The sequence below is a fragment of the Coturnix japonica genome, chromosome 1 (assembly GCF_001577835.2).
Source record: "Coturnix japonica isolate 7356 chromosome 1, Coturnix japonica 2.1, whole genome shotgun sequence".
Classification (NCBI taxonomy): domain Eukaryota; kingdom Metazoa; phylum Chordata; class Aves; order Galliformes; family Phasianidae; genus Coturnix; species Coturnix japonica.
The window spans coordinates 173,958,947-173,981,298 of record NC_029516.1 but is presented as its reverse complement, the minus strand read 5'-3'; the positions used below and the strand labels follow the sequence as shown (position 1 = coordinate 173,981,298).

General features: G+C 57.8%; 1 protein-coding gene across 2 annotated transcripts in view; it reads right to left on the bottom strand.

Moving 5' to 3' along the window:
* Positions 1-3,148: 3,148 nt before the first annotated feature.
* DCHS1 (dachsous cadherin-related 1) overlaps positions 3,149-22,352 on the bottom strand; it is a 75,405-nt gene continuing 56,201 nt past the window's right edge. For both annotated transcript variants that reach the window (XM_032442289.1, XM_015852535.2), the window contains exons 8-21: positions 21,251-21,347; positions 20,914-21,071; positions 18,377-19,211; positions 17,849-18,088; positions 17,300-17,425; positions 16,792-17,001; positions 15,465-16,328; positions 14,850-14,963; positions 11,336-11,547; positions 11,010-11,164; positions 9,719-9,849; positions 8,998-9,284; positions 8,343-8,481; positions 3,149-8,095 (exon numbers count right to left, since the gene is read on the bottom strand). In XM_032442289.1, the coding sequence (XP_032298180.1) occupies positions 5,481-8,095; positions 8,343-8,481; positions 8,998-9,284; positions 9,719-9,849; positions 11,010-11,164; positions 11,336-11,547; positions 14,850-14,963; positions 15,465-16,328; positions 16,792-17,001; positions 17,300-17,425; positions 17,849-18,088; positions 18,377-19,211; positions 20,914-21,071; positions 21,251-21,347 (6,183 nt within the window). In that variant the 3' untranslated portion in view covers positions 3,149-5,480. The remainder of the gene's footprint in view (positions 8,096-8,342; positions 8,482-8,997; positions 9,285-9,718; positions 9,850-11,009; positions 11,165-11,335; positions 11,548-14,849; positions 14,964-15,464; positions 16,329-16,791; positions 17,002-17,299; positions 17,426-17,848; positions 18,089-18,376; positions 19,212-20,913; positions 21,072-21,250; positions 21,348-22,352) is intronic.

Below are 22,352 nucleotides of genomic sequence, written 5' to 3'. Positions count from 1 at the left end.
CCGCTGGAGAGGTGGCTGCTGAGTCTGGGGCAGGAGGAGTGAAGGTTGGTGGCTGTATCAGTCCCACAGTCCCACCTTTGTGCCCCCAGCCCCGCTGTGCAGGCGGTGCCGTTCCAGCCACATCAGCTGTGCAGCTCGGGGTGGAGGTGCCGCACAGCCAGGCAGGCAGTGCCTGATCCAGGCCTCGGCTCTGCTCCCTGTGGGTGAAGGGAGGCTGCTGAGGATTCAGTGGGGCTGAAGCGCAGCCTTTCCTGCTCACAGAGCAGCTTTCAGTGACACTGGAAATCCACCCACGTTCCGTGGGCCTCTCAGGGCTTCCCCCACCACCTGGAGGACCCTCCTGCCCTGTAGGGATCCGCTGCTTCACACCCCCTTCCTGCAGACACCAGCGCTCCTCTCTGGGTGTTGCCCATAGCGTGAGTCTGTGCGGAGCCCTCGGGCAGTTCTGGTGCCTGCGATTGGAAACACATGTGGGGCCACTCAGAGTTTCCAGGCAGGCAGCGCAGTGTGGTTTGCAGCAGCTGGAGTTGGTTGCCCGCCCAGAGTCGTGCAGTTGCGCCCTGTGGGTCTGGGGGGGAAGAGCCGGGGGGGTGGGACAGGAAGGGGCCGGGCACTGCGGGTGCAGCTTTGAGGGGACCCAAAGCAGCGGGGAGGCGCAAGGACCCCACTGAGCCCCATGTCCCAGCCTTGTCCATGGAAGGAGCTCTGCTGTTTGTGTGTGGAGCAGCTCCCGAACCACGGCTGCCCACCCGGCCTGAAAGCTGCTGTCACTGCACGAAGGGGCGCCCTGCAGGGAGGTGGCCCCGCGTGTGCTCGGGGCGGTCGGGGCGGTGCAGCACAGCGCGATCCCGGTGCTGGCTGCTCCCATCCTCACCGCTCCCCGCTCCCGTATCCCCATCCCGGCTCTTCCTCTCCCTCGCCCACGTTCGTCCCGTTGCCCCGTTGGCTCCCGGCCCCCCGGGCTGCGCGGCCCCGACCGGGGGCTGCAGCTGCAGGGAAGGGACGTGCCGCTGCTCAGCGCTGACACGCGTTGTCCGAAGCGCTGCAGCCCGGCCGGCCGTCAGCTCGGGGCAGGGCTGTAAGTGGGATGAGATTTGCGGGGATTATTTGTGGAGCTGTCTGGCCAGCAAAGATTAGGACGTTCTGGCAGAGCTAATTGCTCTGACGAGCATCTGCTGTCACGGCTGCAGCGGGCTGGGATGGAGAACATGAGCAGCCGGATGTCGCAGGTGGGGCCGTGCCCACCCCCACGTAGGTGCCGTTCCCGTGCATGAAGCCGGTCGGGATTATCCGTGGTTGGGCAACGCTGGGGAACATCCAGAGCCACCCTCAGCCACAGCCCCGCGCTGTTCATAACGTCGGGGAGGTGCTGGGTGATGAGATTAGAGCAGCTCGGAGGGGCAGGGAGCACCGATAACCCCCACAGAGGGGACGCATCTGCCCAGGGCTGTGACAGATGAAGGTGGCACCCACCAAATGAGGGCGGCTGTGGTTCCTGATACACAAACAGCAGCGCTGCCGAGCAGGGCATGGCCCGGGGCAGGATGTGGAGTTTTAGGGGTCACACAGGACAAGAAGGATCAACACAGTTTGGAGAGGAGGAAAAAAGCACCAAGAAAAGGGGATAAAAGCAGCTGTAAATGCACATTTGTTTGGCTATGCCCTGTTGGACAGTAGCACAACCTGCCCTGTCTGCTGCTTAAACCCCACTGCCAAGTATTTTCCCGGGGCTCTATTTTCTGTGCCTGTGTATCCTCGGAAGCTGTGTCAGCAGCTACAGTCGGATCCCATGTCCCCGGGCACACAGTGCCAGCTCTTAGCAGGTGGGTGTGGGGTGTCAGTTCATGTCCTTCCCAGCAGCCTCATTCTGGGCAATGGGCAGAGTGCCCCGGGAGCTGGGCTGTGCGCCTGGGGCTGAGCCTGCAGCAGGAGGGAGCAGAGCAGTCCCAGTTTGCTGCCCGAGAGCAGAGTCTGGGCTGAGCTGAGCCCCCCGGGGTGTCTGTGTGTGTCTGCGTAGGGGAACTGAAGGCGAGAGAATCCAGATGCCGGCTGCAGTGGGGCTGTGCCTCGAGGGTCTGAGTGTTGGGTCTATATATCTTCAGCCAAACCACCTTCATTGGAACACTGAAAATCACATCCACGAGCGACAGAGTCCTGCCCAAGTGAAGACCCCTCCCCTGAGCACGTTTGATTGCAGAAGTGCAGAGTCAGCATGGCTCTAATTGGGTGTAAATCACTGAGCACCCATCGCCAGGATAGGCCAGAAAAACAACCAACTCTGTGTCTTTCGTGTATAAATAGCACTGGGAGATCCACTGGGTGTGCTGGGTTTGTGGGAAACCACCGCACAGCCAGGATTGGGCAATCCTGGCATAAACAAAGGATGGCTGCTCTCGCTGTGTGATTATGGGCTGTGCACACGGGGTGATGAAGCTGCTTTTTGGACGTGACCTGGATGCATGGAGTGGTGCAACCTCACCTGCCGGGCCTGGCAGCCACTAAGAGTAAAACCTGCAAATGCAGCCACCGAGAAGAGACATGTACAGTGCAGCCATGGGGTGAGCAGATGAGCCCCATGTGGCCATGCATGCAGATGTGCATCTTGGTGAGGGCGGTGGCCAAGCCTGCATGCGTGCAGCAATGCAGGGGCAGGTACAGCTGCAGCACACCTTGCTGGAGGAACTGGGCATCCAGAGCACGCCCACAGTGTGTGTTACGCAATCTCTCTCTCCGTCCTTTGTTGTGCTGACGTCTGAGATTGCTGCACGTCCCCTCTTGGTCAAGGCCAGGAGGCAGCTGTGCTGGGCAGCAGGGATCCCAGAGCTGCAGGGATCCTGGAGCTGCCCAAGGACAGAAAGCAGCACTGTGCCCCCAGCAGCCCCAGCTCTGCCACATGCTCGTTGCTGGGTTCCCCAGCGCTGCCTCCCATCCACCAGCCCTGACAGCGCTTCTGCCCAGAACCTGTAGAGCCACAGTGCCAGCACGGGATACACACACAGCAGCAATGATGATACCAATTGAGGCTGGATCAGGCTCTGGGCAACCTGAAGTAGCTGTGGACATCCCCATTCATTGCAGGGGAGTTGGGCTGGATGACCATGAAAGGTCTCTTCCAACTCTGAGGATTGTAAGATTCTCTCAGTCGAGCTCTGTACAAACAAGTGTGGTTTATTAAGGCATTTCTTTGAGAAGTTGGCACTTGGGTCCAGGCTGTGCTGGAGCAGCCCAGTGTGTGGGCCGACAAGCAGCGCCCAATACATGCAGCTCAGCGAGACACGATACAAAAGTACAAACAAAGTAGAAAACAGGAATCATAGTACAATGTGTAAAAATAAATAACTGGAGGCTCGGCTCCTGGCTGGGCTCAGCAGCACGTGGCTGCAACCCCACACCAAAGTGAGGCCATGTGTCTGACCCTACCCTATGTGGCATGCAGGGGTGACCCATCCCAACATGCAGAGAGGAGTGGGGCTGCTCAGCCACCCCGGCACTGTGCAGGGCTCAGGCAGCCCCTCGGGTGCCTCTGGGTCACCCCTGTACTGAGCAAAGTGGAACACATCCTCCCCTCCCGGAGCCACCTCAGCTCCCCACGGCCACAGGTCTGGCCCCACGGCCTCCCTGGTGCAACTTGATTCTGGCCTTGTCAGCCAAGGCAGCTCCCAGAGCTGCCAGCACTGGGGACCTGTCGGCATCACGGGGATGTGGGGTGTGGGGCAGCGCGGTGCTGGGGTGCAGGGCTGTGCTGGGACCTGTGGTGAGCAGAGATGGGGCTGCAGGCACAGGCGGTTCTGAGTGGGACGCACAGGGGCAGTGGGCAAAAGTGGCTTTTGGCTGCTGTGATAAATACTTGGGGCTGGGGTGACCAATGAGGGTGCAGCCAACGGTGCACACAGGATTTGCACTTGATGCTATGGAGTGGCTGTAGGAAAAGTGTGATAGGAAGGAAATTCCAATGCTCCAAAAGCAGCCCCAGATCCCCTTCTCAGACAGCTGGGAGTCCTCCCAGGCTGCACATTTGGGGCTGCCGTGGCTCGCATGCTCAGCTCCTGATCCCCACTCTGCACCTGTAGCTGTGTATGTACGGATCACAGCAGCCTGAGCACCCAGGGCTGCAGCACCTGGCACAAGCACAGCAGGCCCAGGGCCACGACGTGCTGCGGGCTGAGGTGAGCGCTGTGCGGGGCTGACACCAGTTGTGAGCTCACACCAGCTGCAAACAGTGCTGGTGTGAGGATGGGGACCAGCCCCAGGGATGTGCGGCTCTGCCTATTCCCACAGTGTGACATGAAGGAGCAGTGCAATGCAGCTGCTGCACAGATGGATGGGCACAGGGATTGGGGATCCCGCAGCCACCCATGCTGTGGAGGTGGCCCTGGTGTCCCAGCTCATCCTGGTGAGCACTGCAGGCTCCTGGGAGCCCCGCTGCCCACATCCCACATTGTATCAGGACAACATGCTGGCTGCCACCGTGTCAGCCTCATGGCTACAGCCACATGGCTTTTTGGGGTACCCCCGCCCATGCTCTCCTGCAGCTGTGGGCTGGACACTAGGCCAGGGGCAGACAGAGTGAGAGGTCACAGAGCAGCCGTGCTGGTGACTTTCCCAGGGCTGGGCCGTCCTGGGGTCAGCTGAAGCAGTTCTGGCACTGCTTCTCCAGCCAGCAGTGCTGCCAGCCTGGTACGCCGGCATTACCTGTGCCTGATGCCAATCTACAGCCCCAAAGGGCCGCCAAGCAGCCATGGCCCAAGGCCCTCAGCCCTGGGACCGTGAACCCTTAGGTAGGGCAGATGCAGAGGTGGGAGGTGGAGAGGCCTGTGGGACCCTGACAGGTGCCCTTTCCCCCCACCAGCCACGGACAGGTAAGCAGATAATGGGCACTGCCTTCTCCTCCCTGTCCATTTAGGCCTGGGATGTTTCAGACCATCACCAAGCAGGGTCAGCCCCGCTGCTTCCCGCAGACCCGCAGGCTGCTGCAGCTGTGCCAGCTGAGCAGTGAGACCCCGGCCCTGGGAGCTCCCACAGGGACAGGGCCAGCAGGGACGGGCCAGCCCCTCACTGCTGCATGGCTGGGGCAGCTGGACGGGACCGAGCAGGGGCTGCAGGCGGCAGCGCTCGGACCCAGCAGGGCAGGAAGCAGCGCTGTGCTCCCAGCCCCTCTCAGAGCACGGAGTACCACAAAGCAGCAGCGTGCCAGGCACTGCTCTGGGACACCACGAGCAGTACAAGGAACCATGCCTTGGGGTGCTGGCGCTGGGCTCAGCAGTCCACAGGGCATCAGAACGAGCATTGAATCTGCCAGACCACAGGGAGTGACAAGAGTCAGCAGTCCCAAAGCACATGGGAACCCACAGCATGTGGGGCCCTGGAACGGGCAAGGTGCTGGGGAAGCCAAACCAGTACCGTGCCGAGCAGCCCTCGGCTGGGCCCCGCTCTTGGCCCCGTGTCTACAGGGGCTGGCGGGGAAGTCTATGGGCCCAGGTCTAAATCCTGAGCTCAGCCTCCTCAGAGGGCTCCAGTGAGTGCTCGGCGCTGATGGTGGAGGCGGAGGGGCCCTGTGAGATGCCAAAGGGAGAGACCACAGGGGAGCGGGCGGCCAGTGGGGAGAGCGAGGGGGAGAAACTGGGTGACATGGCAGAGGACGAGATGGAGCCCTCGTGGCTGATGGGCGAGCGGCGCAGCGATGACGGGTGCGGGAAGGTCCTGCCCGCTGGCGGCTTGGGGGGCACAGACTTGGCTCCCGGGTGGGCCACAGAGGTGATGAGGGGTGGGGGGTCGATGCGAGGCTTGGGCTCTGCCTTGGGCTTGGTCGGGAACGGCTTGCGCAGGGAGCTCTCATCCTTGAGGCGGGCGATCTCCGTGAAGACGCTGGCCAGCGGCTGGAACTGGGGGCACCAGTTCAGCAGGTAATCCCAATTGTAGCTGCCACGGAGCTCCTCGTCACTGGCCACAATGGCGGTGAGCGAGCCATCCACAGAGGGCTTGCCATCCTCTGGGAAGGTATAGTCCTGGGGCTGGGAGGAGACGCTGAGGCCACAGCGCACACCAAGGAAGGCACTGCCTCCCCCATCCTCGCGGTACAGCTGCGACGTGGGCCCTGGTAGCAGCAGCCCAGAGCCCTTCTTGCTCTTGAACCACTGGGAGCTTTCCAGGGCGGCCGGCTCACAGGAGATGTCGGACAGCTGGTCAGCATCCTGCTGGATGCCGGAGTCGGGGCCGCGGGCCGAAATGTGCTCCTGCATGGATGCTGTGATGCTGGCCACACGTGGGTACTCGTTGATCATCCGGATCTCATCATCCTCAGCTGCCTCAGCAGAGCCTCTGCCACTGGAGTGTGAGGGATCCAGGGAGCCGCCCCGCGTATAGGGCCCCGCTGGTTCCCCCCCATACCCCGGCAGTGCTTGGTGGTAGATGTGCTCAGCCCCAGGCAGTGCTGGCTCCTCGTGGCCCAGCTTCTGCAGAGAACTGCTTTGCACGTGGGCCAGTGGCCGATCCCCCTCTGTCTTCTCGTGGCCCCGGCGGTGACGGGAGCGGACCAGCGCCAGCACAATGGCCACAGCAGCCAGCACTACCACGACGCCCAGCGAGGCAGCCACGGCCACCAGCAGCAGGTTGAGATCCGGAGCCAGGCCGAAGGAGGTGTGCGTGACGTCGATGGTGACCTGAGCAGAGGCTGAACGGGAGGCTGGCAGCGGGCTGCGCGCCTGCACCTCAAGGCTCATCTCACGGGGCTCCCTCTTGGCGCGCCCAGCCCCGGCCTGGGGCTGGCTGTCCACCCGCAGGTAGATGCTGCCTGTAGTCTGGTTGATGGCAAAGTACGGCGAGGGCTTGGCCAGGTTGTACAGCACAACGCCGTCAGCCCCCTCGTCCTCATCTGTGGCCAGGACCCGCCCAATGCTCTGCCCTTTGCGGGCACCCTCAGGGACCTCAAAGCTGAAGGAGGGGCTCAGGAAGATGGGATCGTACTCATCCTCCCCGGTCACCAGCACCCGCACAGTCACTGTAGCAGAGGCGTTGCCGGCATCTGTGGCCCTGACGAGGAGCTGGAAGGCCTTGGCTCGCTCATAGTCGAAGGTGAGCCGGGAGCGCAGCTCCCCGGAGCTGCTGTTGATGGCGAAGGCGTCTCGGCCCTCTGCCACGCCGGGTCCCCCCACTGGCTGCTCCAGTACGGCATACTGCAGCTCCCCAAACACCCCGGTGTCAGTGTCGATGGCACGCAGGGTGGTCACAAGTGTGCCCGGCGGCAGGTTCTCCCGCATGCTGGCACTAAGAACCTCCACTGGGAAGTACGGCTTGTTGTCATTGACATCCTTCACCTCGATGGCTACAGGCACCAGAGCGAAGTGCCCACCTGGCACATCCATGGCCTGCACCACAAGAGCGTGCAACGCCTGTGTCTCCCGGTCCAGGGGCCGTGCCAGGCACAGGGCACCTGTGCTCTCATGGATCTGGAAGAGCCCGTGCTGGTCCCCTGAGCTGATGGTGTAGTGAACATGGCCGCGGGGCCCTGAGTCGGCGTCGTGGGCCATCACGCGCAGCAGCTCTGTGCCAGGAGGCGTGCTCTCGCTCACTGCCGTGCGGTATTCAGCTCGGGCAAACACAGGTGGGTTGTCATTGACGTCCTGCACGGTGATGAGCACAGGCACTGTGGTGCTGCGCTGCGGCAGGCCCCGGTCCAAGGCAGCCACAGTGAGATTGTAGACTGGGATGGCCTCAAAATCTAAGGGCTCCACAAGCACCAACGCACCCTGTGTGCGGAGCTGCCCACCTGCCCAGGCCACCCGGCTCTCCACCTGGAAGGCATTGCCACCGTTGCCACTGACAATGGTGTAGTCGAAGCCGGCGTTCTCTCGGGAGAGGTCGGCATCACCTGCGTCCAGCGTCAGCACAGTGGTTCCTGGCCGCAGGTCCTCAGGGACGCTGGCGTTGTAGTGTGGCACCTGGAAGATGGGGCTGTGGTCATTCACATCAAGCACCTGAAGCTGAACCGTGGCCCAAGATGAGAGGCTGGGGGAGCCGTGGTCACGGGCTTCCACCACCAGTTCCAGGGTGGGCTGGTTGGCATCGAATTCCACTGGTCGGATGGTGAACAGGGTCCCTGTGAGAGCACAAAGACAGAGTCAGCATGGGGGGGCAGCAGGGAGCCTGACAAGGTGTTATGGCTGTTGGCTGGAGGGACAGGCATGTGGGATGCTGTGGTGGTGGGGTGTGGTGGCCACACCCCCACCTCTGCCTCCTTGGCCACAGCAGGCCTGGTGAAGGGGGGCACGAGGGCCCCTTCCTCTGCAGGAGCTGCCGGAGCAACCCACAGCATGAGCCCCCCCATAGCAGCCAGCCCCACGCACCATTGCTGGGGTCAATTGCAACGTCAAGGCTGGGCACGGCCAGGTGGAAGGTGATGTCCCCGTTGTTGCCGGAGTCCATGTCGGTGGCGCTCACGGTGAGAAGGATGGTCCCTGCAGGAGTGTGCTCTGGCAATGTCACCTGGAAGAGGAGGAAGCCCTGGTCAGCACTGGGTCTTCATGTGGGCACTGTCCCCATTCTCCTTGAGCTGGCCAGTGGGGCTGAGAGAAAGCCTGGAGCTGGCTGGGGCAGTCACGGCCAGAGTAACCCAGTGCAATGCTAGCCAAGGACTTCCCATCTCTGCACCAAGGACATGGGTGGCACCTGTAGGCACCTTTCCCACATGCATAGAACACAGCCTAGTCTGTGCGACTTCTGAGCTACCAGAGGATCTAGGTACTGATGTTTTTCTCTGCTGATCCCACTGCTGTGTGCTTGGTTTCAGCCTTCTGACCACACTGCAGTGACAGCAGGAGGGGTGCTGGGATGTGGGCCAGAAGGACAGGGATCAGGACAGGATCAATTCCCTCTTCAAAGTGATCTCTGTGCCCCACAAGGCCAGGAGAGCCAGGCAGGACACAAGGGCAGCAGCGGGGCTTGTTTGGGTCAGCCAGCACAGTCTATTACACACATGCTCATGAGTGATGTGGGCAGTACCTGGTAGAAGGCCTGGCTGAAGGCTGGTGCGTTGTCATTCATGTCTTCCACGATGACGGTGAGGTTGGCCTCGGTCTCGTGGCGGGTGTCAGAGGCTCGCAGTGTGAGGGTGTAGTGGCTGCGCTGCTCATAGTCCAGCGGCCCCGTCAGGGCAATGCGCCCCCCATAGCGCAGCACACTGAACGTGCCCACAGCATCACCATCCAGCACGAGGGTGTAGGAGAGTGCTGGGCCGGAGTCCACGTCATTCCCTGTCAGCTGGGCGATCTGGGTGCCAAGCAGCATGTCTGTGGAAAGGTGGGGTGTGAGCCAGCATCCCCATCTCCTCAGAGGCACCGACTCACACGGGGACAGCAGGGAGATGCTGACGGTGAAGGGGCAGGTCCTGGGAGTCAGGCAGGGGGACAGGGAATGAATGCCAGGGGCAGGAAGCTGGCAGGGCAGGGGTGTGCAACCAGAGCCCTCGTGCTTTGGGGCCAGGGAGGAGCTGAGTTCAGCTGGTTCCCTCAAGACACGCAGCTGCACAACCCGATGGCACCAGGACGTCACAGAGGGGGCAGTGCTGGGGGGCTCAGTGAAGGACAGTCAAAGGTCCAGCACAAGCCAGCCCTCAGCGAGGGAACAGGCCTGCTGGGGGCTTCTCTCCCACCCACAAGCATCCACCACAACTCTGATCCCGCTGTTAGTGACACATTACCTCATAGGGCTGAGCAGCACTTACTTTCTGGGACCCGCACCTCCCACGGAAATGGGATGGTGGGGCTGTTGTCATTGATGTCCATCACCACAACTGTCAGCGTAGCAGAGCCCACCAGAGGGGGCGTCCCTCTGTCCATCGCTGTTACCACCAGGCTGCAGGAAAGCACAAAGGCACAGCACGAGGGTCACGACCAGTGCACACACACAGCATCTGGAGCAGGAGGACACCGCACGTGTACACAGGCTGGAGTATGCACATGTTGTAGGAAAATTGTGCACAGAAATCTGGAGTGTATGCGGCAATGGATGTGTACAGAGCGTCTGGAGAGGGTCAATGGATGTGCACCTATCAGGAGCACAGGATGCACATCTGGGTGTGTATTCAGAGGGCAGCGGGTTTTCGTCCAGCACCTAGAGCATATGAGCAGGCTGCGCATGTGGGCACAAGCGTATGGAGCACCTGGTAGGCAGTGGATTAATGCACACACATGGCATGTACACGTGCACAGCTGGGGGCTTTTGCAAGGGGAGGGCAGCGGATGCACCCACAGCGTTTTCAGTCTGTGAAAGGGGCAGGAGTCTGGGATGTGTATGGGAGAAGAGCTGGGCAGAGCAAATGGGGGGAGCAGGGGACAGATGTCAGTGTTTGGGGCATATTTGGGAACTAGGGAACACAGGGAGCCTCGCTTTGAGTGGACCATAGGTATTTCTAGGCCTTGGAAAAGGGGAGGTAGATGTGAAGCAGTGAAGCATGGATATGGCAAAGGGAATGAGGTCTGGGTGAGGTGGGGGAAGTTGTTCCTTGTATCTGTGCCATGTTCTCTTACGTTCAAGAGATAGGGGAGAACGTAAACTCATCTTACATGGCTGTGGTTTGACTGGAGGATGAATGTGTGGTGAGGGACCCATAAGACCTGGAGTGAATGCAAGGGGATTTGCAGAAGGGTTGAGGACAATTCACAGCTGCTGGGGGACACGTGGTAGGGCAGGAGGGTGGAATGTGTGGGAGTGAGCAGAAATTGAACAGATCTAACCTGGATTAAACAGGCAGGAAAGGAAACGGATGCAACTACTGAAGAGACCACTGCCCCCTCCACAGCCTGCTCAGATTTGCAAAGGCCAGGCTGAGCTCAGGCTCATCTCACGGCCATCTGTCACACCCTCATTTGATACCCAGGTTACCACTTAGTCCAGGTTCCTGCTATTTAGCGATAGTGGTGTGGCACCAAGTAGCAAAGTACCCTCTGCATCCCCAGAGATGCTGCTCCTATGTCCTTTTCATATCTGGTACAAGTTGGTCTGGCCCTACTCACCGTGTCTGGGACCAGATCTCCCTGTCCAGGATGGCAGCCGTAGTGATGGTGCCGGTCTGAGGATCGATGTGGTATAAGCCTGTCATTGGTAGGGACTGGTTGATGGCGTAAGTCACCTGCCCATTCATTCCCTGATCCAGATCATCTGCTAGGACCTGCAAAGCCATAGGAGAGATTCAGCAGTGCAATCTGGAGCCCTGTAAACAACGGATCTCCAAAGCTAGACATATGGATCCACAGGTGCCAGCCTTAGGCACAGCCCACCTCCTCCTCCTGACAGAGGCAGCCAGGGGAACTGCTGTCCCTGTTTTTGCCCCCAGTGCTACCTGGATGACTGGGGAGTCATAGCTCTGCGACTCCCAGATGAATGCCACGTAGTTCTGCAGCTGGAAGCGTGGCAAGTTGTCATTCACATCTTGCAGATTGAGGTTTATGGCCATAAAGCCGAAGGAAGCTGTTGTCTCTGCCTGGACCACAAGGCGCAGCCGAGGGCTGGCCTCAAAATCCAGGCTGCTGGAGTCCTGAACTGAGATGGCACCTGGAGAGAGAGCAGGGTGGGGGGAGAAGGGGCAAGTGATGCACTAGCATGCCTGGCCCTCACCGCTGTTGTTCCCTTGCACTTAGTCCATCCCTCTGTCAGTCTATCCATTCTCAAACAGAATCATAGAATCACAGAATTACCCAGGTTAGAAAAGACCTTGAAGATCAAGTCCAACCGCAGCCTAACCAGTACCCTAACTCTAAGCAGAAGCCTACTGAGCTTCCTTCAAACCAAAAACCTTCTCACGAGTCAAAGTGAGATGCTCTGCTGATAAATTCTGCACAGTGCTCAGGACAGACACCTTCCATTAACATTAAAGCATGCAATAGTCTTCCCAGTGGGAACATCATCTGGTATAGAATCATAGAATCACAGAATCCTTAGAGTTGGAAGGGACCTTTACAGGCCATCCAGTCCAACTGCCCTGCACTGCACAGGGACACCACAGCTCCATCAGGCTGCCCAGGGTCTGATTCAGCCTCGTTTGTGAAGTCTCCAGAGATGGGGCATCAACCACAACACCGGGTAACCTGCTCAGTGCCTCACCACCATCACTGTAAGTTTTTTTCCTTATATCTAACCTAAATCTACCCTCCCTGAGCTTGAAATTGCCAGTTTAGATGAGAACTGCCCCACGTCGAGCCCCATACTGCAGAGCTAGCTCATCAAGCCCTAGCCTAAAGTCAGCTATCTGCACTATTTGTCTATTCTGAATCCATACAAAGAGACTGAAGGGCTGCAAATAGTTCTCCTGCAAGGGGCCTGAGGACACACATCCACATAAGCATGGACTCTGGCAATGACACAATTCTGTCCTGGTTTCCTGGGGAGGCTGTGGATGCCCCATCCCTGCAGGCATTCAAGGCCAGGCTGGATGTGGCTCTGGGCAGCCTGGGCTGCTGGATGGTGACCCTGCACACAGCAGAGGGTTGGAATGGATGAGCACTGTGGGCCTTTGCAACCCAGGCCGTTCTGTGATTCTATGATAAGACCATGGGGCTCCTAAAAGATCCACTAAAACAGATGTAGGTAATTAGTGCATCAGGTATTCAGCAGCAGCATGACGTTAAACAAAGGAAAATGTCAGGTTCGGCACCTGGGATGGAGTAACATTGGAAGCAGGCACAGGCTGGACAGCAGCTCTGCAGGAAGGAACCTGGGGCTGCTGGTGACAGCAGGCTCAGTGTGAGCCAGCAGTGTACTCGGGCAGCCAGAACTGTGTGCTGGGGTGCATTAAACACAGCACAGCCAGACGGTCAAAAGAAGTGATTCTCCTGCTATATTTAGCATTGGTGTGGCCTCACCTTGACTACTGTGTGCAGTTCTGGGCTGCACAATACAAAAGCATGCCAAGTTACCCAAAAGCATCCAGATGAGGGCAACAAAACTGATAAAAAAGGACTGGAAGGCCAGGGGAGAGGCAGGGTGCATGGGCACAGCACAGAGCTGGGCACGGGGAGGTTCAGGATGGGCATTAGGAAACATCTCTATCATGAGGCTGGTCAGACACTGGATCGGGCTTCAGGGAGAGATGGTCGATGCCACATCCCTGCTGGTGTTCAGGAGGCTTTGGATAATGCCTCAATAATAAGCTCTAACTTTTGTTTATCCCTGAGGTGGTCAGGGATTTGGTTTCAGTGGTCTTTGTAGTTCCCTTCTGTTCTGTTCTATGCTGTGCTATGCTATTCTATACTAATGACTGGCAGCATTCCCAGTGATGCATCCAAACATAACGAGGAGAAACTGGCGTGTTGTTGCAGCACAGCTTAAAGCCAAGGGCACCGTGTGCCACTGCTGGCAGCCAGGGGGCTGGAGAGCCACACTGAGCTGTGCCATGCCTGCCCCATCTTCATGGTGCTCCAGAACCCACATCCAGTCACAGTGTGCAGCCTGCTGCACAAGGAGAAAGCAGAGATGTGCTCCCCAGGCAGACAAATGAGACCTGAGAAGGGAAAAATCCTGTGTTCTGGGCACTTTGGTGGAGGGAACGTTCCTCACTGAGATGAAGTGCAACAGCAACCGAGGCACAGCCAAGGCATGCCCAGGGTGGCTGGGGAACTGCTGGCACACACAGCCCAGAGACAAGCAGGAATCTGACAGGACAGGGATCACAGGGACATGGCAGGGGATGTTCTGTGACACCACTGGGCTGGGGCTCTTCAGTTTGGAGGAGACTGAGGGGTGACCTCATTAATGTTTATAAATATGTAAAGGGTGAGTGTCAGGAGGATGGAGCCAGGCTCTTCTCAGTGACATCCAATGACAGGACAAGGGGCAATGGGTGCAGATTGGAAGAGAGGAGGTTCCACATAAATATGCAAAAAAACTTCACAGTGAGGGTGAGGAAACACTGGAATGGGCTGCCCAGAGGGGCTGTGGGGTCTCTTTCTCTGGAGCCATTCAAAACCCTCCTGGATGTGTTCCTGTGTGACCAGATCTGGGTGTTCCTGTGTGCCCTGGTCTGGGTGTTCCTCGATGATCCTTTGAGGTCCCTTCCAATCCCTGACCTCTGTGCTCTGCAGACCTTCTCATATCCCAGCCTCTTCCAAACTGCAGGGCAAGCAAAGTCTGCCCTCCCCTCACACTCAGCCAGGACTTCCTTGATGTCAAGGGAAATGCAGCCCTTCCAAGGCTGCCCTTCGAAGCTTGTGGTGCAACCAACACCAGCTTGCCTAGAATCACTGGGCAGTACCCTGCAGCCTGATCACTGCTTTACTGGGCTATCAACCACCCACAAACACCACTGTTATGTTCAGCATCTGCTGACTGCTCAGAGCACAGTGGTGCAGAGGGAAGGCTCCCTTAGAAACACCCACAGGTCAGTGAGTTGTTCACCATTTTTTGTCACCTTTGGGACCACGCAGCCATAACCACCCAGCAGTGCTGCAGTCACAGCAGCTAAGATGCACACTGGAGAATAAGACATGGCAGCCCAGCTGCCTGGATCCGAGATCCCACCTGGGATGTGTCACTTGGCCATAGTGTTGCTGTCTAAGGCAGGAGCACATCCAGATCATCTCTTAACGATGGTCGTGGCCTCTGCTAACCCCTGAGCAGGGCGTGTGAATTTTGGAGGAAAGGTCCAATAAGCAGGAACCAGTATTTTGCTAGGAACTGTACTAGCATCCTCAGAACACTGACAGGATGGCGTCTAGCATGAATACTAACACTATTGAATTTAGTAGTATAGAGGTGTAAACTGCATTCCTGTGCCTTTGGTGGACCCTGAACACTGTGATAGCTGAGCAGGCACTGACAGAGCACAGACAACTCCAACCTGTGTGGTTCTGGTGCTGTACCTGAACTGGGCTGGATAAGGAAAGCATTCTTCTCGTTGCCGCTGATAATGCTGTATGTGATGCGCCCAGAAGAGCCCCCCATGTGCACAGCTTGGATGCTTGTGACAGCAGTACCTGGAGATAAAGGAAGCAGTGTTGAATGGGCAGCAGTCTCAGGGCACACTAAGGATCAGGGTGGTAACACATGTTATACCACATGAACACAGCCCTGCCTGATGACATTGCTGTCAAAATATGTGAGAACCAATGGCAAACTCTGGGCTGGGAGACAACACTCCTGGGGCCTGTCTATGACCCTTCTATGGTCTCAGTCTGAACCCTGCAGCCATTCCAGCAGCAACTGGGCACCTATTGGGTGCATTGTGATCAAAGCATCTTGAGGCAAAAGCTCACAGGATTATCACCCCCAGCCAGGCCCTGTCATCCCCTGGGTCTACCCAAAGCATAACACAACTTCCTAAGACCCTGCAGTGCTCCCTGGTCTGAGTTCCAGCTTATGGAACTATTCTAGCTTGGCACCCACCTCCCATCCCATCCCATCCCATCCCATCCCATCCCATCCCATCCCATCCCACCCCATCTCAGTTTGTGCTGAGCACTCTGCCCAGCAGATACCTGGAGCAGCATTTTCTGGCAGGATCACTTCATTGGTGCTGCGGGGAAAGCGCAGCCCCCGGTAGGGCTCTTCCTGCAAATGGATCACCACCACACCAGTAGAGGAAAGCGCTGGCTGCCCCAGGTCGGTGGCCAGGATGAAGAGTGTCCGCTGGCGCTGGCTGAGTGAGCTCAGGGGCTGCAGCAGCTGGATATCCCCTGTGTAGGAGTTGATTGAGAAGGCTGAGTTCGGGGTGGCAAGGCGATACAGAATGGAGGCATTGGCACCTGCATCCCTGTCCTCTGCCCTCATGGTGGCCACAACTTGCTTGAGTGGCGTGTGGCGAGACAAAGTGACGGTGACTGGGCTGTGCAGGAAGGCAGGAGCGTGGTCGTTGACATCCCGCACCGTGACCGTGACACGCACAGCTGCGCTTTTAGGCTCCCATGGTGCTGAGTCCACAGCCTTGGCCAGAAAGCTGTAACTTGGCTGGCGTTCCCGGTCCAACTCCTGGGCACTTCTGATGCTTCCAGTCTGTGGCTCTACCTGGAACATGCCCAGGGACTCGTTGCCCAGGTAGTAGGTGACCTGCCCATTGGTGCCCTCATCAGGATCCTCAGCTTCCAGCTGCAGCACCAGGGAACCAACTGGCAAGTCCTCGGGCACCTCCACCACATAGCTGGCTTGAGCAAAACCAGGAGCATTGTCATTTAAGTCCAACACCCGCACGTTCACTGACATGGTTGCACTGCGTGGTGGCGTGCCGTGGTCTTGAACCACTACTGTGAGGCTGTAGAAAGCAACTTGCTCTCGGTCAAGGGCACGTGCAGTGGAGAGGACACCAGAGATGGGGTCTAGGATGAAATCCTGCTCAGGATCTCCATCTAGAAAAGAGAAAGATTAGCAAGACAGCGTGACTGAAACTTGAAATTGGCACAGAGAGGGTCCTGGACTATGCTGCTTGGGATGGTAGAATGAGCTGGTGTCTATAAGGCCCCAGTGTGTGTGTGAGTATGTGTGTTGTGCCAGAACAAACTCCACCAGCTCACAGAACAGTGCCACGCCACAGTAAGACATGGCAAAACAGCAAAGACTTGGCAATCTGTAAATTCCACAGGCCAGAGCAAGCAAGAGAGGTATGAAGCTAGTTTGAACCTGGGGAAACAGACAGGAATTAGAAGGTGACAGAAGAGAACAGCTACTCATGGTCCAGGGCAGGAGCGCAATGATGCAGAACAGGAATTGCCACAGGTGATGCATCCCAGAACTCCTGGCAACCCGTGGTGAACAGCCATTACTCTCCTTAAGAAAGAAGCTACAGAGCTCCCCGTGTCCCTGTGCTCTCACCTGCCACGCGGTACTCCAAGCGCCCGTTCTCGCCTCCATCGGGGTCAGTGGCACGCAGGGTGTAGAGTGCCACACGGCTTTGGTTCTCAGGGACCTCCACAGAGCAGGACTCACTCTCCAGCTGTGGTGTGTGGTCATTTTCATCCCCTACTGTGATCCGCACAGTTGCCTTGGAGAGGTTGGGGGGCAGGCCACCATCCCGGGCATAGACTGCAGGAACACAGCAAGAGTGCTGCAGATTACACCACAGACTGGGAGCTGCTAGCAATGCCATCACATGCAGTCACAGGGTAGCCAAGAATGGGAGCATGGGCATTTCTGTATGCTCAAATCATCCAACAACTCTGTGTGCCCCACAAGCCCCCATTACTTCCCAAGTCTTGTTCTCCTTGCAATGCCACTCTGTCCCAACAGTGGAGAAAGTGCATCTGCCTGCTCCGTGTTCTCCACCTCTCCCTCCCCAATGCCTGCTGCTCCCTCCCATGCACCAGCACAGCACATCACATACCCATCAGCACGTGCTGCTCCTGCTCCTCACGGTCCAAGGGATGTGTGGTGACAATGAGACCCGTCTGCGGGTGGATGGAGAACGGCCCCCCAGAGAGACCTCCATAGGTCACCTGCCCGTTGGCACCTGCAGGAGGAGCATGTTTGAAGGTAACCCAGTAGCAACACCAAGAACCTCTCACTCGGCTCACAGCCCTATACTTCTTCCCTCCCAGGGGTCACACTGTGGAAGAGGGTGATCTCACGCCTTGGCAAGTAAAGGTGTGGAGAGAGATGTGTGGTGGAGGGAGGCCTCAGCACTGTTCAGTTTGTGGAAGACAGGACAAGGAATCTACAAAGAACAAAGGGCACTGACTTGGGAAACAGAGGGAACTGCAGTCTCTGTTCTCATCTTCAGCTTCTCCCCAGGTCTGTCCCATCCCTCATTGCTAGGCCAGGTGATAGTCCCTCCCTCCATGGTCAAACGTGCTCCAAAACAGTCAGGAGGGAGCACATCCCGTCCTGTGTGCTGTGTCTCCAGAAGGACCCTGAGTGAGCCCTGCATCCTCACCCAGGTCCCGGTCTGTGGCCAGCACCTGCAGGACAGGGCTGCCAGCTGGGAGGTTCTCCATGACCTGCGCCTCATACTCAGGCTTCTCAAAGGTGGGAGCTTCATCGTTGACATCCATCACCAGTATGGAGAGTAGCTGCGTGGCCGAGCGGCGTGGGAAGCCATGATCAGCAGCCACCACAGTCAAGTTGTGTTGCACCACCTCCTCACGGTTCAGAGCCCGCACAACAGAGAGAGCACCTACAGACACAGGGAGAGGGGTGAGCTGAGACCATATGGCTCTGAGACCAACCACTCCCAGGACAGAGATGCTGCAAGTCTGCAGGGATGGAGCCAGGGACGGCCAGGTCTCAAGACAGCAGGGTCACCCCAGCTAGGTGTGCACTCCACAAGTTCTTCACACCTCCAGGTGATCCGAGCTCTCCGGCCCACGCTCTCCTGTGCACCGTGCAACACCTCCACATGTGCCTGCAGCCTCCCCAGGCCTCACGCTCCCAGTGTCACCCTGCACCCTCCCCAGGCTCTCACCTGTGCTGGGGTTAAGGTGGAAGCGGCCGTCGCTGTTGCCTGCTCGCAGCGAGTAGCTCACTCTCCCATTCTCTCCCAGGTCGTTGTCCTGGGCCACCACGTGCAGAGCCACAAACCCCGTTGGCCGGTCCTCCATGACGCTGACAGCAGCGGGTGACAGGAACACGGGCGCGTTGTCGTTCACGTCGGTCACGAAGACACGCGCTGTCACAGCAGACGAGCGGCGCTGGCTGATGTTGCGGGCCTGGTCCGTGGCCTCCACCACCAGGAGGAAGGAGGCCACAGCCTCACGGTCGAGGCTCTGCCGAAGGCTCAGCAGCCCTGAGCGGCTGTCGAGCTGGAAAGGGGCCCCCGGGGGCTCCTGGCGCAGCAGGGCGTAGCGCACCTGACTGTTCGGGCCCACCCCGTCCCCATCCAGAGCCTGGAAGGTGAAAACAGATGAGCCAGCCTGCGCATTCTCAGGCACCACAATGGTGATGGGGTCTTCGGGGAAGGTGGGCGCCTGGTCGTTGCAGTCCTGCACGTGGATCTGTACCAGCACCAGCCGGCTGGATGGGTAGCCGTGCTGCGTGTCCTCAGCGCTCACTTGCAGCGTGTGCCGTGCCCCGGCTTCATAATCCAGCTCCCGGGCAGCATAGATCTCCCCTGTCACACTGTCAACAACAAAAGTGCCATCCCCACCACCTCCTACCACCGTGTAGGTCAGCTGTCCCCGTGCAGGGGCATCAGGGGGGGCCACTGAGCCGATCACAGAGCCAGGCCTGACCCCCTCCAGGGGCTGCAGCGTCAGCACCGTAGCATCAGGTCTGGGCAGCAAGCGGGAGGATGGCAGCACCTATGAGGAGAGGCAGCAGTGAGGGACACGCTCTGGGAGGGACGCTGGGAAGCCAGTGGAGTGGGGACATACAGACTGCGGGTTTAGGGCAGCCAGGTCACAAGTCTTGTGGCCTGAAAAATACATGGAAAATGAGCAAAAGCTTGACAGGGTGAAAGACAAACTTCATTTGCGGAGCTATGGCAGGTAAGGACAGAGCTGCTGACTGAGAAGAGGAGGTCTGAGGCACCGGTGACACAGGTATCTGAAGAGAGAGTGTATGTCTCTTCTCTGTGGCACCCAGAGGCATTGGGCACAATTGAGAGCAGAGCAGATTCCATCTTAACACCAAGAAGTCCTTCTGTATGGGGTGGGTAACTGAGCACTGGCACAGGCTGCCAAGAGAGACAGTGGGGTCTCCATCCACGGAGACCTTCAAAAATCATGGCTGTGGTTCAGAGCAAACAGCTCGGGGTGGCCATGCAGAGGGAGTGGACCAGATGGACACAGAGGCACCTACAGCCTCAGCCGTGCTGTGACCCTGTGAGTGGGTTAGGTGCTGTAATGAAACAGATGCCAGCAGAAACAGTTCTGAAGAGAAGGAACAATCAGATGAGGTACAGAGAAGGAAGCTTAGTATGATCCAAAGATACATAAATGCTATTATTACTCTAATTAAAGATACTGATACTAATTCAGGGATGAGAGTGAAAAGCAATAGTGTCATCTGATGGGAACGTGTCTCGAAAAACTCAGCGCACTCATGTGAAAGAGCTGGGGAAAAGAGAATCCAGCAAAACCATCAACCTGGAGGAGTATCAGAACCAGGGACTGTCAAGCAAATAGCTCCATCACCGCAATGCCAACAAGCACTTCAGCCTGGTCTCATTACTTCGAAGGCCGCAGAAGAACTTCAAAGACAAGAACAGCTACAGTCATGCATAAAAAGGAAATGTTTTTAAAACGTGTCGTGGAATGGCTAAAGGCAGATGTGCCAGTCCAGCACAGGGCTTCTCTCCTCGAGCACAAAGGAAATACAGCAGGTCTAACTTAATATAATAATAAAAGAAAGCTGTGTACATGATGGGCTCGCTGACAGTGTTACAGGGCACTGCCTGCACTCTCTGTGCAGCAGAACATCAAACAAGAACATCAAGTGGTGATGGGAACTGCAACAACACGACAGGATGTGAAACGGCACACCATGAAAGTGCATGGCTGGGGGGAAACTGGAGTCCTCTGTACAATTAAGCTCATTACTAACAACAGAGACAGGACTTGGCTATCTGAGCCAACGCACCAGACAGCGAGCACCACAGTTAGGCAGACATGAAGAAAACCCCACATGTCCGGAGAAAAAACACGCCAGGAAGAATTAATGTCTCCAGGCAGGAGAATTCTAAGATCTCTCCCACAACAGCATATCCAGGACAGGGCGGGCTGTGCAAGCCTGGAGAAGACAAGTGTTTACCACTAATACTGATGTTGGTGACTCTGTGAATGAGGGTATGTGCACAACGGCAGCCAGACCCCATCCTTTCCCATCCCGGGTCCTCCACACAGACAGTCAGGCTGAAGCAACAGGCAGTGGCTGCTCTGGGAAGAAGGTGGCGGAGAGTAAGGATGGTAGAGAGGAATGCTGCCAAGGAGCTACGCGGTGTCCTTCGAGAGCTGAGCAAGGGGTGGGTGGTGCAGGGACGAGAGCGGCTGGGACGCTGGGTACCTGAATACGAACGACGGCTGAGGTGCTGCAGGGCACCATGCCCCGATCGCTGGCTGTCACGGTGAAGACGTACTCAGCACGGTCGGATCGGCGCAGCACCGTGGCAGTCCGCAGCTCCCCAGTGGCAGTGTGCAGCGTGAAACGCTCTGCCCAGGCTCCTGCGGAGAGAGGGTGAAATGCTGCAGAGAGGAGGGGGAGGGGGGAGGCATGTGGGGATGCAGGAGAGAATGTGGGGATGCAGGAGAGAATGTGCTGTGGCAGAGCATCCATCTGCCTCTGAGGGACGCAGCTGCATGGCAGGGAGCAGAGGCAGAAAAGCCAGGCTGGCAGCTCATACCTATTAGTGAGTAGGTGATGGTCCCATTCTCACCCTCGTCAGGGTCCTTGGCTTGCAGGGAGGCAACAAGAAGTCCCGACGGCTTCTCTTCCAGCACCTGCAGCACAGCCCAGGGAGCAACTGAGTGACATCCTTCACACCATCCTCAAAACCCCAGCACCGCATCTAAGCCTTCCTACACCCATCCTGCACCTCACCCAGGCCACAGCCCCCCAGCCAAGACCCACAGGCTGTGCCTGAGGCTGGATGAGATGGGGAAGGTTTGCAGCCAAACAGGCGGAGGGAGGTCCTGCCCCACCACCTGTGACGCCACATTGCTTAGTCCATCTCAGCACCCTTCTTGCACACTGCAGTGATGAACTATAGGGTGACGGAGGGACACTGCCCATGTTGCACCCAAGAAATCTGCAGTGAGGAAAATTCCCTCTGCGCCAGGAGAGCCCTTCAGAGTGAAATGTTTGAGCACTAACTGGGCCAGAGGCCACTCATCCTGGAAACAGAGAGAGCCCCTTCAGCTCCCACCAGCCAGTACAGGGTGGTTCACGATCTGTGGAAATGCAGCAGGCAGCTCTTCCTGCACCCACATGCTCTGACTCTCACGGCCTTTCCCTTCTCTCCTTTGGTCCTAGTGAACACTGCTGTCTGCAGGCACTTAAGACAACCATTTTGTGTCAGTGCACTGTGCTCAGCTAACCCGACACTCTGGGCTTCCTGACAGAAGCCACATGGAGCAGCACCACATGGAAGCTCCATTCCTGGACAGCTATAAAATGGACACGTCCCCATCTCCGCCCCTCCCCATCCATCAGCTTTAGGGCACCCTCAGAGCCCCACACCTGCTGGCAGACTGCTCCTTCTCCGGCACAGACTCCTGCACCTCCCCACACCTCAGCAGCAGAGCAGGAGCCCAGCTCAGCACAGACTCTGCGGTCTGTTCCCCATCAGTACAACACTGTCACAGACCCAATTCTCATCCTGCAGCACAAATCATGCTCACAGATCCAGCCCTCTGACCTCTGTTTGGTACCACTTCAACGCATGCATGCATGCAAAAGACAAACACAATCCATGCAAGAATCTAAGCAAAGAGGCTGCAGGCCTT